This window comes from Eurypyga helias, unplaced genomic scaffold (assembly GCF_000690775.1).
Source record: "Eurypyga helias isolate BGI_N326 unplaced genomic scaffold, ASM69077v1 scaffold40836, whole genome shotgun sequence".
NCBI classification, from domain to species: domain Eukaryota; kingdom Metazoa; phylum Chordata; class Aves; order Eurypygiformes; family Eurypygidae; genus Eurypyga; species Eurypyga helias.
In genome coordinates, this window is record NW_010256712.1 from 476 (window position 1) to 13,508 (window position 13,033).

Here is a 13,033-nt window from a genome sequence, read left to right on the forward strand (position 1 = left end):
GTGAGCTGAGTGCTCCTACCAGATCCACTGGGACTGGGGGGACTGGTGACCCTTTAGGTTGCCCAAAAGCACATCCTGAGGACAGGGGGTGAGACTGATGACGTGGGCCAGACAGGCCCAGTCTGTTCCATGTGGCTATGGGGGCCAACCAGCAAGCTGAGCACCCACACAACAGAGGATGGTGCCCTCAGGGTGATTGGCTCCATCCTATGAGCTGCTCTCAGGAGGCTAGCGAGGGGGACATGTCCAGGGCCCATCAGGGAGCAGGACTGGAGACAGGCAGGCACCAAAGAGCTGAAGGAGTCCAGTCCTGGCTTCCCTGCCCGTCGCCTTCCCATTACTGGGGTTGATGCCAGATGGATGTGGTCTGTGCTGGCAGCTGGGGCAGAGCCTGCACCACCCGAGGACATAGGGAGCCTCTGGCTTGGCAGGAAAAGCATTTCCCAGCCTGAAGCAGGTGTAGTAGTACAGAACTCCAGCTCTACAGGTCAGTATTGATGTCAGGGTGGAGTGTGAAGGGAAACTGAGGCACACTGAGGTTCACTTTGAGGAACCCAGGCTATGTCCTGGGAGAGGTTGCCCATCTGCTCTGGGACAGCCAAGACATGCCAGCACTGGCAGCTGACAGCTAATGAAGTCAGAGCTGTGTGCCCAGCACAAAGTCCAGCACCTCCCTCTGCTCTGGGGTCTGGATGCCTTCACCTCAACAGCACCATCCCTTCACCCTGTCTGCTTGGCTCCTCCTGAAGCTCTCAAGGTACCAGCGCCATGTGCCATGTGCACACAGGGTTCTGCATCCTGGGAGAGCTGGCTTGGCATTGGCTGGGAGGAAGAAGTTCCAAGGTACCTCATGCTGGTACAGCATCATGGGATGGGCAGGATACGGCTTGCCTGTTGTCCTGCAAGGATGTGAGGAGCTAGTATTTCTCTTCCTTTTGTCCCTGGGGGCAATATTTGCAAGGACAGTTGGGTTGGGGAGGATTTCCCACCCTGAGCTGCCATTTTTTCTGAGGCCAGACCCTTCACCCCTGAAGCTCCAGGCAGAGAAGGGCAGTGACCATGCTGTGGTGTTGCTGGCCATATCTTCCTACTCCCACCCTTGTGCCAGCTATGTCACAAGCCAGATCTGTCCCTCAATTCAGCTAGAAATCAGCTAGAAAGACCCCCCCCAGATGCGAGCTTGGGGCAAATCAGCCCCTGTGCAGCCCCAGATCCCAGGAGAGACGGCAGAGGCAGTGCCCCATCACTGCAGTATGTCCCCATCATTGTGTCACCCTTTGTGTCTGGAGTCCCTGGTAAGCACCAGGCAGGGCTAGGCAGCGAGTAGCCATGGACACAGGCTGTGCAGGCAGGGCGGCAGAAGAAGGAGAGGAGAGGAGGTTCCATGGAGTCACACATCAGGAACACTTTAATGACCTGCCCAGCTCTTGCCAAGACACTGATGGCACAGCAATGTCCTGTCCTGCATCAGCATCCTGCAGACCCAGCCCAAAAATCCTCCTGCAGATGGACAGAGCCCACCAGGACCTCAGACAGAGAGGGAGAGCTGTGCGTTGTTGCTCCAGTAACACCCTGAAAGCTCCTGAAGGGATCATGCCCATGGGGGTCCATCAGCCACCACTCACAAGCGAGTGGCAGAAATGGTCTTTTGCGAGGGTGCTGTGCTGAGCCCTGGGGAGCTGGCTGGTGATGCCAAGGTGTCCTAGGGGGCAGAGCCAGTGTTTGTGCTCTGCAGTGTTTCTCTTCCCTTTAGCAGCTCCACAGCTGCCCTTTCCACTTCATCCATCTCCAGCTGGCTGCTGGCCACCATCTCGTCCCTGGTCACTGCTACAAAGGCTGGGTTGCTGGCCAGAGCCGCAAGGCCCCCCGAGGTCAGAGCCTGCAGCAGAAGACGGGGTTACAGTCCAATGTGTTCTCATTCTGTAGAAGCGTCCCTGCTGCAGGCAGCCCATCCTTGCCTCTACGGCACATACCTGCCACATCCTCATGGCTAAGCTTTGTCCTCCAACCTCCCAACTTGGAATGAACTTGGCATCCCTGCCAGATCCTTTCACGACCTGGCAGCCCTGCCTTTCCCTCTGCCAGGCTGTACCCCTGCCTTACCTCCTGAACGAGGAAGGTGATGGCTGGAGTGGATGTGCTTCGGTCACTGCTTTTGTCCCACTGGTACCCTGAGATGGATGCTGTTCCTGTCACAGTGCCATCCTCTCTGTGCAGCTGGGCAAGAGGAGCAAAGAGTTGCAGCCATGGGCTTAGGCAATGCCCATGGAAAATCTCACATGTTAATGTAGGAGCTGCAGGTACTGTCCCCAGCCTGGACCCACACTCCCATCCTGCTGGAGGTTCCTGGGTCCAGGGCACCACCCACAATGGAACCACCAAGGCCACATGGGCAGAGAGAGCTGGGAACCAGTCCTTATCTCCTGCCCTGGCACTTGAAGGCAACAAGGCACTGGGGCCAGCCAAGGGCAGCCAGGGGAGTGTGGCAGTAAATCCAACACACCCCTTTTTTCTGCCCTGGCTCTGGAGGCAGACAGGGAGCCAGAGAGATGCTGCTTCAAGCTGTCCCAGCTTGGATAAGCACCCGTGCCTGGTGCAGCAGTGGGATGGGGGCCCAGCTCCTTCCCCGCACTGATCAGAAAGGAAAGCTCCAGCAAAGCTGGCTTCATGGCAGGGAGGCCTAGGGACTGGCTCCTCCCCAGCATGGCTGTGACAATCTTTCCCAGGAGGAGAGGGAGACTCGCCCATGTCCTCCACATAGCTGCCTCTGGACATACATTGCCCCTTTACCTCCTGGAGAAGGTGCAGCCCCAGTGCTGGGTGACCCCCAGAGATGGCCCCTTGCCTCCTGCTTGGCCTTCGTTGCAGCCTCTCCATGTGTATGGGGTGGTTGCATTCTGTAAGAGGGAAAGGTGGGGATGTTAGATGGGCACAAGAGCAAGGACCCAAGTGTTTTGGAGTTCAGGACCAACCAAAATCCCAGCGCCCACCCGCTGCCCCATATTGGCTCCTCAGTCATGACTGGGAAGGAGAATTCCCTATTAGTGCAAATGAACAATCCTGTGGCTCTGCTGCCCTGGGATGGCCAGTCCTCCCCCAGCCCGAGGCACTGACTCTATGCTACATCACCCTGAAGGGTGGGAAGGTGGAAAGAGGGTCTCATGGATCTCCCCAAACAGGGCCAGCTGTCCTTGGGTCTCTCAGCTAACCTCCAAGTTGTTGTCCTCCTCCTGCCTGCCAACATCAGCAGCTCCCCCCTACTCTGGCCCTTGACCTGGTCCAGATCCCCCAAAAGAAGAATGATGCTGAGACTCACCCCATGTTGGACACCTGGGTGCTGCTGCCACTGTCCTCCTCAGCATATCATCCTTGTACTCCATCCTGACAAGGGCAGGCAGGTGGGTCAGCCTGTGCAGGGACCATGTGCTAAGACCCACTCCACCCAGAGGTGCAGCCCTCCCCACTTTCTCGGCCCTGGAGGGGCAGACCAGGAAGGGCACCTGGGATGGATGAACAGGATGAAGACCTCAAGAAGTAGGATTAAGTACATCCTCTTACATTGGTAACCCTTGTCCCTTGTACCTGTGCCCATGCAAGTGCTGGTAGCCCCTGCCTGGGCCTTGGCACTCAAGAGATTGGCAGGGAAGGGGGAAGGCTTGTTCCTGCAATCCCTGGAGCCCTGCTGTCCACCTCAATCTCACAGCAGCAAGATGAAGGAGTGATGGGAAGGACAAGAAGGGCATGTAGGGAGTCACATGTGCTGACATATGGAGCCACACACCAGCCCTGGAGCTACCATTCATGTTCTGGGGACATCTCTGGGAATGCCAGGCTGGGGTCTGGGGACAAGCAAGGGGTGTCTGCCCTCCCTGTCCCCTTGCCTGGGTCCTGGCTCACACCCCAAGGGCTGAATTTCTGCACAAAGCTCCTGTGTCCATGGGCCCTCTTCCATGGCCAGCACTCGATTCCTCTCCCAGACTGCAGGGACCTCGCTGCTGCAACTCAGCCACTTCTCCAGACCTTACCCATCCATGGAGAACCCCTGGGCAGGACCAGTGTGCAGCCAGCTGCCTGCACTGCCCTGCTGGGAGTTGCTGGGCACGGCTCATCTCTGCTCTCTCTCGCCTGCCCACGTAAGGCTCACAAGCCCTTACCCCTCCAGCCAGTCACTGCTGTTGGCATTGTTGACGTTGGTGTTGCCTTCCTGAGGGAAGTCATCGAGGAAGACGGGGGAATCGAGGTCTTCACTGCCCACCTCAGTGAACTGCAGGGGCCTTTGGCTGGCCACATGGGGCTGCAGGGGGCTGCTGGGCTCCAGGAAGCTGTCGACCTGGCCAAACAAGCCACCTGTCCTCTGCAACCAACAGGGAGGGTATGAGGGGAGGCCTGGAGCTCTGGATTGCCTTGGGGCCATTCCCATGGGAGGAGACATGTGGGGATGCCCATGGGAACAGCTGTGTCACTGTACATCTCTCTGCTCAGGCCTCACAGACTGCATGGTTTCAAAAGCCTCACTGCCTAGGTGGAGAAACTGAGGCACGGAGGGGTGATGGTCATGTAGCAGCAGTGGGATGAGAGCCAGGCCTGAGCATGACAAATCCTACCGCTTCTATGGGACAGCCTGACCTGGTGGCACCTCAGTACAGCAGGAGGTGCAACCCTGCAACACTACAGCTGCCCAGGCTGTCTCAAAGACTCCCAGGGAGTGGGAAGCAAATATGTTCCTGCTCTGGTAATGGAGTCATCTGAGCTGTCCTGCCTTAGCCTGGCAGAAGGTGTGACTGGGGCCCTCCAAATCTGTGGGTAAACATTCAGCACACCCCTGCCAGGCATGTGAGCAGGGTCCTTTTACATAGAGGAAACTGAGGTAGAAAGCAGGTTGCCCAGGATGACTCAACCAGGATGTCCTGATGCTCAAGGGAGAGGGAAGAAGTGATGATCCATCCTTGTGGTCCACACTGTCTTTCATGGTCAGGCTCACCTCTGTGGACTGTCCCCCACCAATACATCGGATGAGGGCTGAGCGGGACCACCACCACTTGGCATGCCCTCAGGGCTGTACTCACCCTGTATATCCCTTCCTCCATGGCAGCCTCCACCATTGCCCTTTCCAGCTCCTCCTCAGCAGTCAGGTCCCCAGAAATGGCCCGATGGATTTCAGGAGCAGCTTCTTCTTCAATGCTCCTCAGCCCAGCCTGATGGGGACAAGAAGGCATGGCTGGATGTGGCCTGGCCCCGCCAACCCTCTCACTTTGGGCTTTGGAGCAGGAAACATGATGAAGCCTGCTCACCTGGTAAACCATGCTTCCTTGCCAGGTCTCCTACCAGGGACAGGTCATGGGTTGCCCTGTAACTGGCTGGCTCTGTGCTTGGTGAAACAGCTTCTGGGCTATTGCTGTCCCACAAAAGGGTATATTAAGGGCAGACTGACAAAGGGTCGGACCGGTGATGCCCAAGGCATAGCTGTGCATTTGTCTCTGATCTGGACAGATCTCACCTGGGGTCTGGCTCTCTTCCTTGCCTTGCACCTTTGGGGCCTGGTCTTTTGTCTCTACAAGTAATTTCCTCTCTAGAAGGTCAGGAAAGGCTGGGGACATCCCAGCTGCTCTGGCCAGGCACATAAATCCTCTCCCATCCCACCCTGACAGCATCCTTCAGGGCTGCTGTGTAGGCTTCTCTGACTGCGGCGGTCCTGCTTGATCAGTCACATCCACCCCCCTCCACCTGATGTTGCACTAGGCAATGTGAGATGAGAGAGCACCAGACACACAGAACTATCTGCAACACTGCTAAGGTGAGGAAAGGGAGAAGGTCCTGGGAATGAAGAAGAGTAGGTGGATAAGGGCCTGTATGAGCAGCATTTGGCTCACACACTGGTCTGTGCTGGGTTTCCAGGTTTTAAAACTGCTTGGCGAGGCATCAGACCTTGCTGAGCCTTCTCTACAGCAAAAGTCAGCAGGGCAGAGAGCCTCCTTTGCTTCCAGAGTCACCTGCACCCTGGAGACTACTGTCACCCTTGGTGGTGGAGTGTTCTTGGCCAGTTCAGTGCTGGTTTACTTGGGACCACCTTATTTCCAGAGGCTGGGGCACAGGGTCCTGTGCTGGGGCACAGAGTGCTATGCTATGTGCCATGGCAGCTCTGTTTCGCTAAGTCACCCTGGACTTCCCTGAGGTGGGGGAAGCCTCTTCCCTGATTTGCAGAGCTCCCCACCACACGCTGCCTGCCCCAGGAAGGGTCACCCCTCTACTATCACCCATACACTACCAACCTGGATCTCCACAGGGTTCTTCTTGGGTCGGTACCCATAATACTCCTCCTGGCGCTTCATGAACTTCCTGAAATGCTCTTGGATGAGGAAAGTAGCATAGAATTTGCCCACAGTCACCTCATCATCTGGAGGAGAGGAAATCAACCTGACTATACTGCCTATCACAAGGCCCTGAGTTGTCAGAGCTGCTAAGACCCCAACCAGGTGTTGCTATGCCCCTCTGGGAAGTACCACTGGGGGACATACCTCCAATAGGTGGGATGACCTGGTCCAAAAGCTTCATACTCGTTCGCTTCCAGATTTTTTTGATGATGGCTCTGAGCTCCTCATTGGCCTGCTCAAAGCTACCTGAGAGAAAAGAGAGTGGTTCATTCCCAGGGGAATGTGAACATGAGTGAAGACAAAGCATGTGAAAACCTGGCCATACTCCTCCAGGGTGTGACAGCTCCTCTCCAGCCTTCCCACCCACAAAAATGAGCTTTGTAAGAATACGGCTTTGATTTTAGCAAAAAACCATAGAGTTTGTTTTTTTTTTTTAAAAAAACTATAGAGTGAGTCAGCCCTAGCAAAAGTGGGGGGGAATGTTAATGCCACTGTTTGTTCTGGTGATCCACAACCGATTTCAACCTTCCCTTTGGTGCTCTCGCAGGCTTTACCATTACTGCTCACCTGCAATCCTAGACTGTCCCTGTGCATGCTCCAAGTTTTCCTGTACTCCTCCCAGGGCTTCCCACACTGTGCTTGAGACCACATTCCCCATCTCAGCTTGATGGAAGGCACCTGTGCCATGCTGTTAGAAGATGCCAGCCCACCACTGCCCAGCCTCACCTCCTGCCAGAGCTGGCCCCAGCCCAGCCACAGAGCTGCTCGTGTCATACTGCCTAACGTGGCAACAAGCTGGTGTGCCATCTTCCCAAAGCAGGGCTTTGCCAACCATTCTGCTGGCAAGGAAGGGGGTGAAAACACCTCCTCCCCAGCACAGCTAAATTCAGAGGATCCATCCCTTTCCATTCCAGTCTGAGATTATAAACACACGAGGAAACGCAAAACTGGAGCAGGTGGTGCTGTGCTGGGGGGGTCAGGGAGATCAGACTACACTCAACAGTGCAGGAAGGCAGGCAGGGTGCCTTGCAGGGTGGTTGTTCATTGTGGAAGGGATGGGAACTGGGTCAGAACTGCTCCTGAGCTGTTCAGTTATGCAGCTGGGGTGGCATTGGTTCACTCTTCAGGGCTGCAGCACATGTGCCTGTAACTAATAATGTCCTCCAGGCTTAGCCTGAGCAGCCCCATGCGTGAGCCCATGGTCTCTGGCCCAAGGATATAATAGCATGAAGTGAAGGGTTGCACCAGCGGGTCTAGCCCTACAGGCAAGTGCCCAGAGTGGAGGAATGGTGTATAACCAGTACCCTTGCAGCACAAAGAGAGGGTTCCCCCATCAGGCTATAGAGGCAGACAGCAGCATCACTTACCTTCTGTTTTGATCTTGAGGGCTGTCCTCACCAGCGCAAAGAGGGTTGCATTGAAGGTGACAGTGCCATCGCTGTTCAGGGGCATGTTCATGCACACTAGACGCTGCACAGCAAACCAACAACTGTAACCCCAGGTGACAGCAGGCTAGCAGCTCCCTGCAAACACACAGCCTGTCCTGGCTGAAGTCACCCACATCGGCTGGGGAGAGGCTGTGCTTGGGACACTGAGCTGTGGGCCAAAGAGCCCTCCCAGCTCTGCACCATGGCTTGGCAGCACATGGCAAAGGTGCAGGGACATCACTCATCCTAACCAGACAACTAAACCAGACCAAGCTGCAGGGAAAGCCTGGCCATTTCCTCTCCTCCTAGCACTTGCTACTTGGGAAAAGAGAGCAACCCCCACCTCACTACAAACTCCTTTCAGGAGGTCTCTCTTAAGCCTCCTTTTTTCCAGACTAAACAACCAGCCAGCAAGAGACACAGCATTGCTCTCAGGGAGATGGGGTCATTCTTTGTTGTGCTCCACCCGCCAAAAAGTGCCCCAGGCTGCCATGAGGGATCTGGGGACCAAAACTCCTAATGAGTTTGCCCAAGATCCATTAGGGCTTAGACCAGTGCCGCAGCCCCTGCCCACGTGATTTACACGTGAGCCTCACACTGGCCCTGGATGTATGCAGGATGAGCTAAACTAGCGTACTCAGGCCTACAGAGCTGGTGTTCCCAGCTCTCTGAGTGCTATCAGCCCTTGGAAACAAAATTCTACAGCCCTGTTGATAAGGCCAGCTACTCAGACCCAGCATTGCCTCCTGCACCAGATGCAGACGTGGGGCACCCCGGTGTGGCTTGGGAGGCCCTCTGCACGGAGGGTTCCAGGTCAGGCAGAGACCAGCCCACAGGGCCATCCCCCCTGGAGTGGGGGTAAGCACAGGCAAGTCCTTATGTTCAGGAGCCTGAAACACTTCAGATCCATCCAGATTAACAGCAGATCTCCTTGACCCCAAAATATTCCCCTTCATTAAAGAAAAGAGGTCAGGGTATGCCTATAAATCATGATGCTGGGAAGTTGTCCGGATTGTCACCCTCAGCCTCCCTGGGGAGGATGCAGACACAGCTTGGGGAAGGTGTCCCTCTGCCTGCACACCCTGCCACCCCCATGGCTCTTACCTTACAAGCTACACGGTGTGGGCAGAACTTCCCAAAGCCCAGGGGAGGCTGGATACGTCTCAGCAGAGTCACTACATCCAAGTGTTTGATTCTGCCCCTGCAGGAAGCAACAAACTGCATCAGCAGCGTGGTGGTAGACACGGGGGACAGTGGTTTGGGCAGGGACTGAGTGGGTTCATCTGTGACGCCTGCCCCATGCTCCTGCAGTGGGCAAATCCCTACACTTCCCTATGCTCCTCCTGGAGAAAGCAGCTGTTCCCCATGGCACCAGACAGCAGATAAAGGTGTGGGATGGGAAGAGTTGGAAGCATCACCACGGCTGGATGAAGAGGGCACTGGAAGTCTCATGTCCTCAAATATTGTTATGGCTTGTATCAGCCCTGGAATACACTGGCAAAGCCACATGTACCTCTGAGATGCTTGGATCTAACTCTCAGCTCATGCTGTCACACGTGTCTCAGGGCAGCCTACCTCAGGCTCCCCATGGGCCATCCCCTCTGTGCCACTCACCCCCTGTCACTTACTTGGCCTCAGGGTCATACTCAGCCCAGATCCTTTTGAACTCATCCAGGTGATGGGGCCCAAGGATAGACCAGTCACGTGTGAGATAGTCAAAGTTGTCCATAATGACAGCCACAAAGAGGTTAATGATCTGAGGGCAGAGCAAGTGGGTAGTTAGGGCAGAGCCAAGCACTCAGCAGCTCCCCAGCACAGAAGGACAGCAACAGCCCTCAAGCATGGAGCTGGACAGTGCTGCCCACGGGCCCTGGACAGGGCCCCGGATAAAATGCAGGCAGACATGTTCAGGAGGAGAAAGGCCCTGGATTCCCCTGGAGCCAAGGGATGCTGTGGGTCACTCCATGCAGGAATGGGTCTCCCAGCCAATGAAAGGCAGGCATAGGGCATCTCTTCTCTCTCCACCCATGCAAGAGCCAACACAGACACATCTGTATGGCAGCACGTGGGGGATGTGGGAAGGAAGTAACAAGGGATCCTGGGCCCCATAGGAGTGAGGTGCCAGGTTTACAGCATGGCTGGGTAGATGGGCTGGGGGATGATGCCCCTAGAAAGAGGGCAGTCAGCCCCAGGAGATGCAAGTCTACCTCAACACCAGGGGCTGCCCAAAGCCTGAGTGGGGGTGCCAAAGGGAGCCCCGTGGGAGCCGGCATACCAGGAAGGCGCAGAGCATGTAGAAGCTGATGAAATAGAAGTAGGCAAAGCCTGTGCCACAGGTGTACTCCTCGCCCTCAGCAAAGTCTGACTCAGGGTCGCACAGCTTGCCATAGCTGCAGTCCAGCAGAATCTCCTGCCAAGCCTCGCCAGTTGCACATCTGGGGAGAGAGGATGCCTGCTGGTTCCTGCCTGTCCTGGACATGAGCTGGGCACGCAGAGACAGCTGTGGCCAGCCCACTGCACAGGGGAACAGGAGTGGTCAGGATCCTGGGCTTGCTGTGCTGCTTGGGGGGGCCTGCTATTGAAAGCTCCAAAGTGAAGTGTTTGGAGTCAAGGAAAGCCTTGGGCTGAGCTCTTGTTTCTCCTTGAGTTTCCTCACAATTGACAAATTAAAATCTAGTCTGTGAGAGAAACATTCAAATAGAAACCCTAAAGTGCAGCTCAGCCACACCAGGCAAACCAACAGCCACTCCTGAAACGCTTCCACTGCTGCAAGAGATTTTTCTACAGGGCAAAAAAGAAACCAACTACAGAAATCCTGGTCTCCCTCACTCCAAGCTGGTGGGCTCCCATGCCAAGTCTGAGCCTGGCTCCCTTCTGGAGCTGCTCACTCACCAAGACAAGACTGACCTGAAGAGCAACAGCACAGCTTGTGGAAAGGTTTGGAAGTTGTTGTTTCGGTTGATCTGGGTCCCATCCACCATGGCGATCTTCCCAAACATCTGTAAATCACATTGACAGTTGCCAGCATCCTTTCTCAGGCACTGACCACACTACAGACAACCCACGTCCCTGAGCTCCTCTTTGTCTTGCTTACTTGGCTTTGGGTGCTCTGAGGCTCATGATGTCCTTGGACATTCCCGCCTATGCTGAAAATGCCCCTGTCTATGCTGCACTTCATCTGGGCCAAACAGACAAGGTCTTATGAACCAGGCACAAGCACAGGTGACTGTGTGTCTAGGTTGTGCCGTTGACTCCAAAAGTGCAATTTGCTGTGTTTCTCAATTGCCCTAGCTGCAGCCTGGGGATGGGAGTAGGCTGCTGGGGCTGTAAGTATCCTTGGAGACCAGGGTAAAAGGGTCCCATCATGTGCAAAGTCCCAGGGAGTGCCTGGCAGAAGGCCAAATCCCTCTCCGACCCATCCCCCCAGATGCTATCAGGCTCAGGGCCTCTGTTCAAGAGCAAATCCCACCCTTGTGCCTCTCACCTGCATCCCAATCACAGCATAGATGAAAAAAAGCATCACAATCAGCAGGGCTACGTAGGGCAGAGCCTGTGACAAAAGAATCGTAGCTTGTGTGAGACACCAGCCCAGAATCAAGGCAACCCAGGGACAGGAGGTTCAGTCTGGAGCTACTACTGCATGAGGCCAGCATCCAGCCCTTCATGTAGGGAGAAGACAGCTTACTTTCTGCCTGTTCCTCTAACCACCTTCTCACTAGCCTCACTCTCCCTTTCTCATGTATGGGAGGCTTATGCCAACCTCCAAGAGAAGGTCTCAGCAGCTGGGATGAAGGCTGACCACAGCCCAGGGATGTCCAGGGCTGAGGAAGCTACCCAGGCTCAGGGGCTGCGTGCCGAGATGCTGCAGCATGCCCTTGAGCACCCAGTTGGTAGTAGAATAGAGCCCAGCCTTGCTGGGACAGGGGCTGAGGGGCCCAGGCAGGCCCTGCCTGTTTGCTCAGCCCAGCTCTGACACATGGTCATGTCAGACAGGGACCCCTCCACATCCTCCCACCCATACAGGAATGCTCTCCTACACAGCACAAGCCCCTGGCCCAGTCTCAGGCCAGCAGTTTGCCAGCACTGGAGCTTTCCTCGTCTGGCTGGTGAGGACAGACTGCTCGCCCAGCTAGCCTGAGGATCAGAGCATGCTGCCAGACCAGGGCATGTGCTTGTCTGGGAGGGGGGCACTGTTCCTCACATACCTGGAAGGACTTGATGAAGGTCCACAGGAGGGTCCTGACACCTTCCCCTCGGCTCAGCAGCTTCACCAACCGCATCACCCGGAAGAGTCGGAAGAAAGTGATGGAAACACGGGAGTTGTCATCGGAGTCCTGCAGGCAGAGCACAACACTTGGGGGCAGCGGGTACTTGTTGCCTCCAGGCAACAAGGGGGAGTGTGTGAGTGTGTGTGTGTGTGTGGGTGTGTGTGTGGGTGTGTGTGTGTGTGTCTCCAGGTCCTGGGAGGGGGAAGGGTAACAAGATTCCTCTTGTCAGGCACCAGTAATTGTCCTCAAAGTCCTTGCCTGTGTGGAGGACCAGACTGCAGAAGGCATGTGCTGGAACCAGCCTTCTGAGTTCATCTCCCCAGCCCCATTATCTCACATCTCTGCCCCCCAGGCTGCTCAGGATGTCTGGTTATAGGTATGAGAACAATCCTGTTAGCCAGGGGGATGGGACACTGCAGAAAGGCATGCTGTAACTCAGGCTGGGAGAGCTGTGCTGTTCACCTCATGCCAGACAGGGCCACCCCAGGACAGGCTCAGGTCCCTCCAGGCTCTCACCCAGGAAGTACCATATGGGCCGCTCCCACCTCAGGGCCTATTTGTAAAGTGAGCTGTAGGCCAGGCAGCAGGCACATGAAGGGTTAATGATGACTGTTTAAGCACCTGAAGGGTTGGTTTGAGAATGTCCCAGCAGGGCTTTCATGGACAAAAGGAGGGACTGAAGGCAGGGTGGCTCTGGGGGGATGCTGCCCAGTGTCACCCCTACTTGCAGTGATGCCTACTCTCTTGGGGTGGCTGCAAGCCCTCCGAGGGGCGAACAGCAATGTCTCAGGGCTGAGGACTCCAGGGTTCAGGACAGAACAGGCAGGCAGAAGGGGAGCCAGGAGGTACAGCTCCTGGGCTCAAAGGGCCAGGTTTTGTCTGGGAGCACCTGGGATGTTGGCAGTTGGAGATGCTCGGGACTTGGTCACCTGCTCCCTTGGTTTCTCCTGCGTGGCACAACCTCAGC

At 55.8% G+C, this 13,033-nt stretch overlaps 1 protein-coding gene across 1 annotated transcript; it reads right to left on the reverse strand.

Moving 5' to 3' along the window:
• Positions 1 to 1,702: 1,702 nt before the first annotated feature.
• On the reverse strand, positions 1,703 to 12,176 carry LOC104505315 (voltage-dependent L-type calcium channel subunit alpha-1S-like; the record flags this gene model as incomplete). The annotated part of the gene is made up of 15 exons (XM_010153759.1): positions 1,703 to 1,879; positions 2,104 to 2,217; positions 2,791 to 2,897; positions 3,317 to 3,381; positions 4,155 to 4,354; positions 5,067 to 5,195; positions 6,270 to 6,394; positions 6,516 to 6,613; positions 7,735 to 7,841; positions 8,903 to 8,999; positions 9,427 to 9,554; positions 10,074 to 10,233; positions 10,706 to 10,797; positions 11,283 to 11,348; positions 12,004 to 12,176. Coding segments are annotated over 15 exons (1,838 nt in total), but the record flags the coding sequence as incomplete, so codon positions are not given.
• Positions 12,177 to 13,033: the final 857 nt, after the last annotated feature.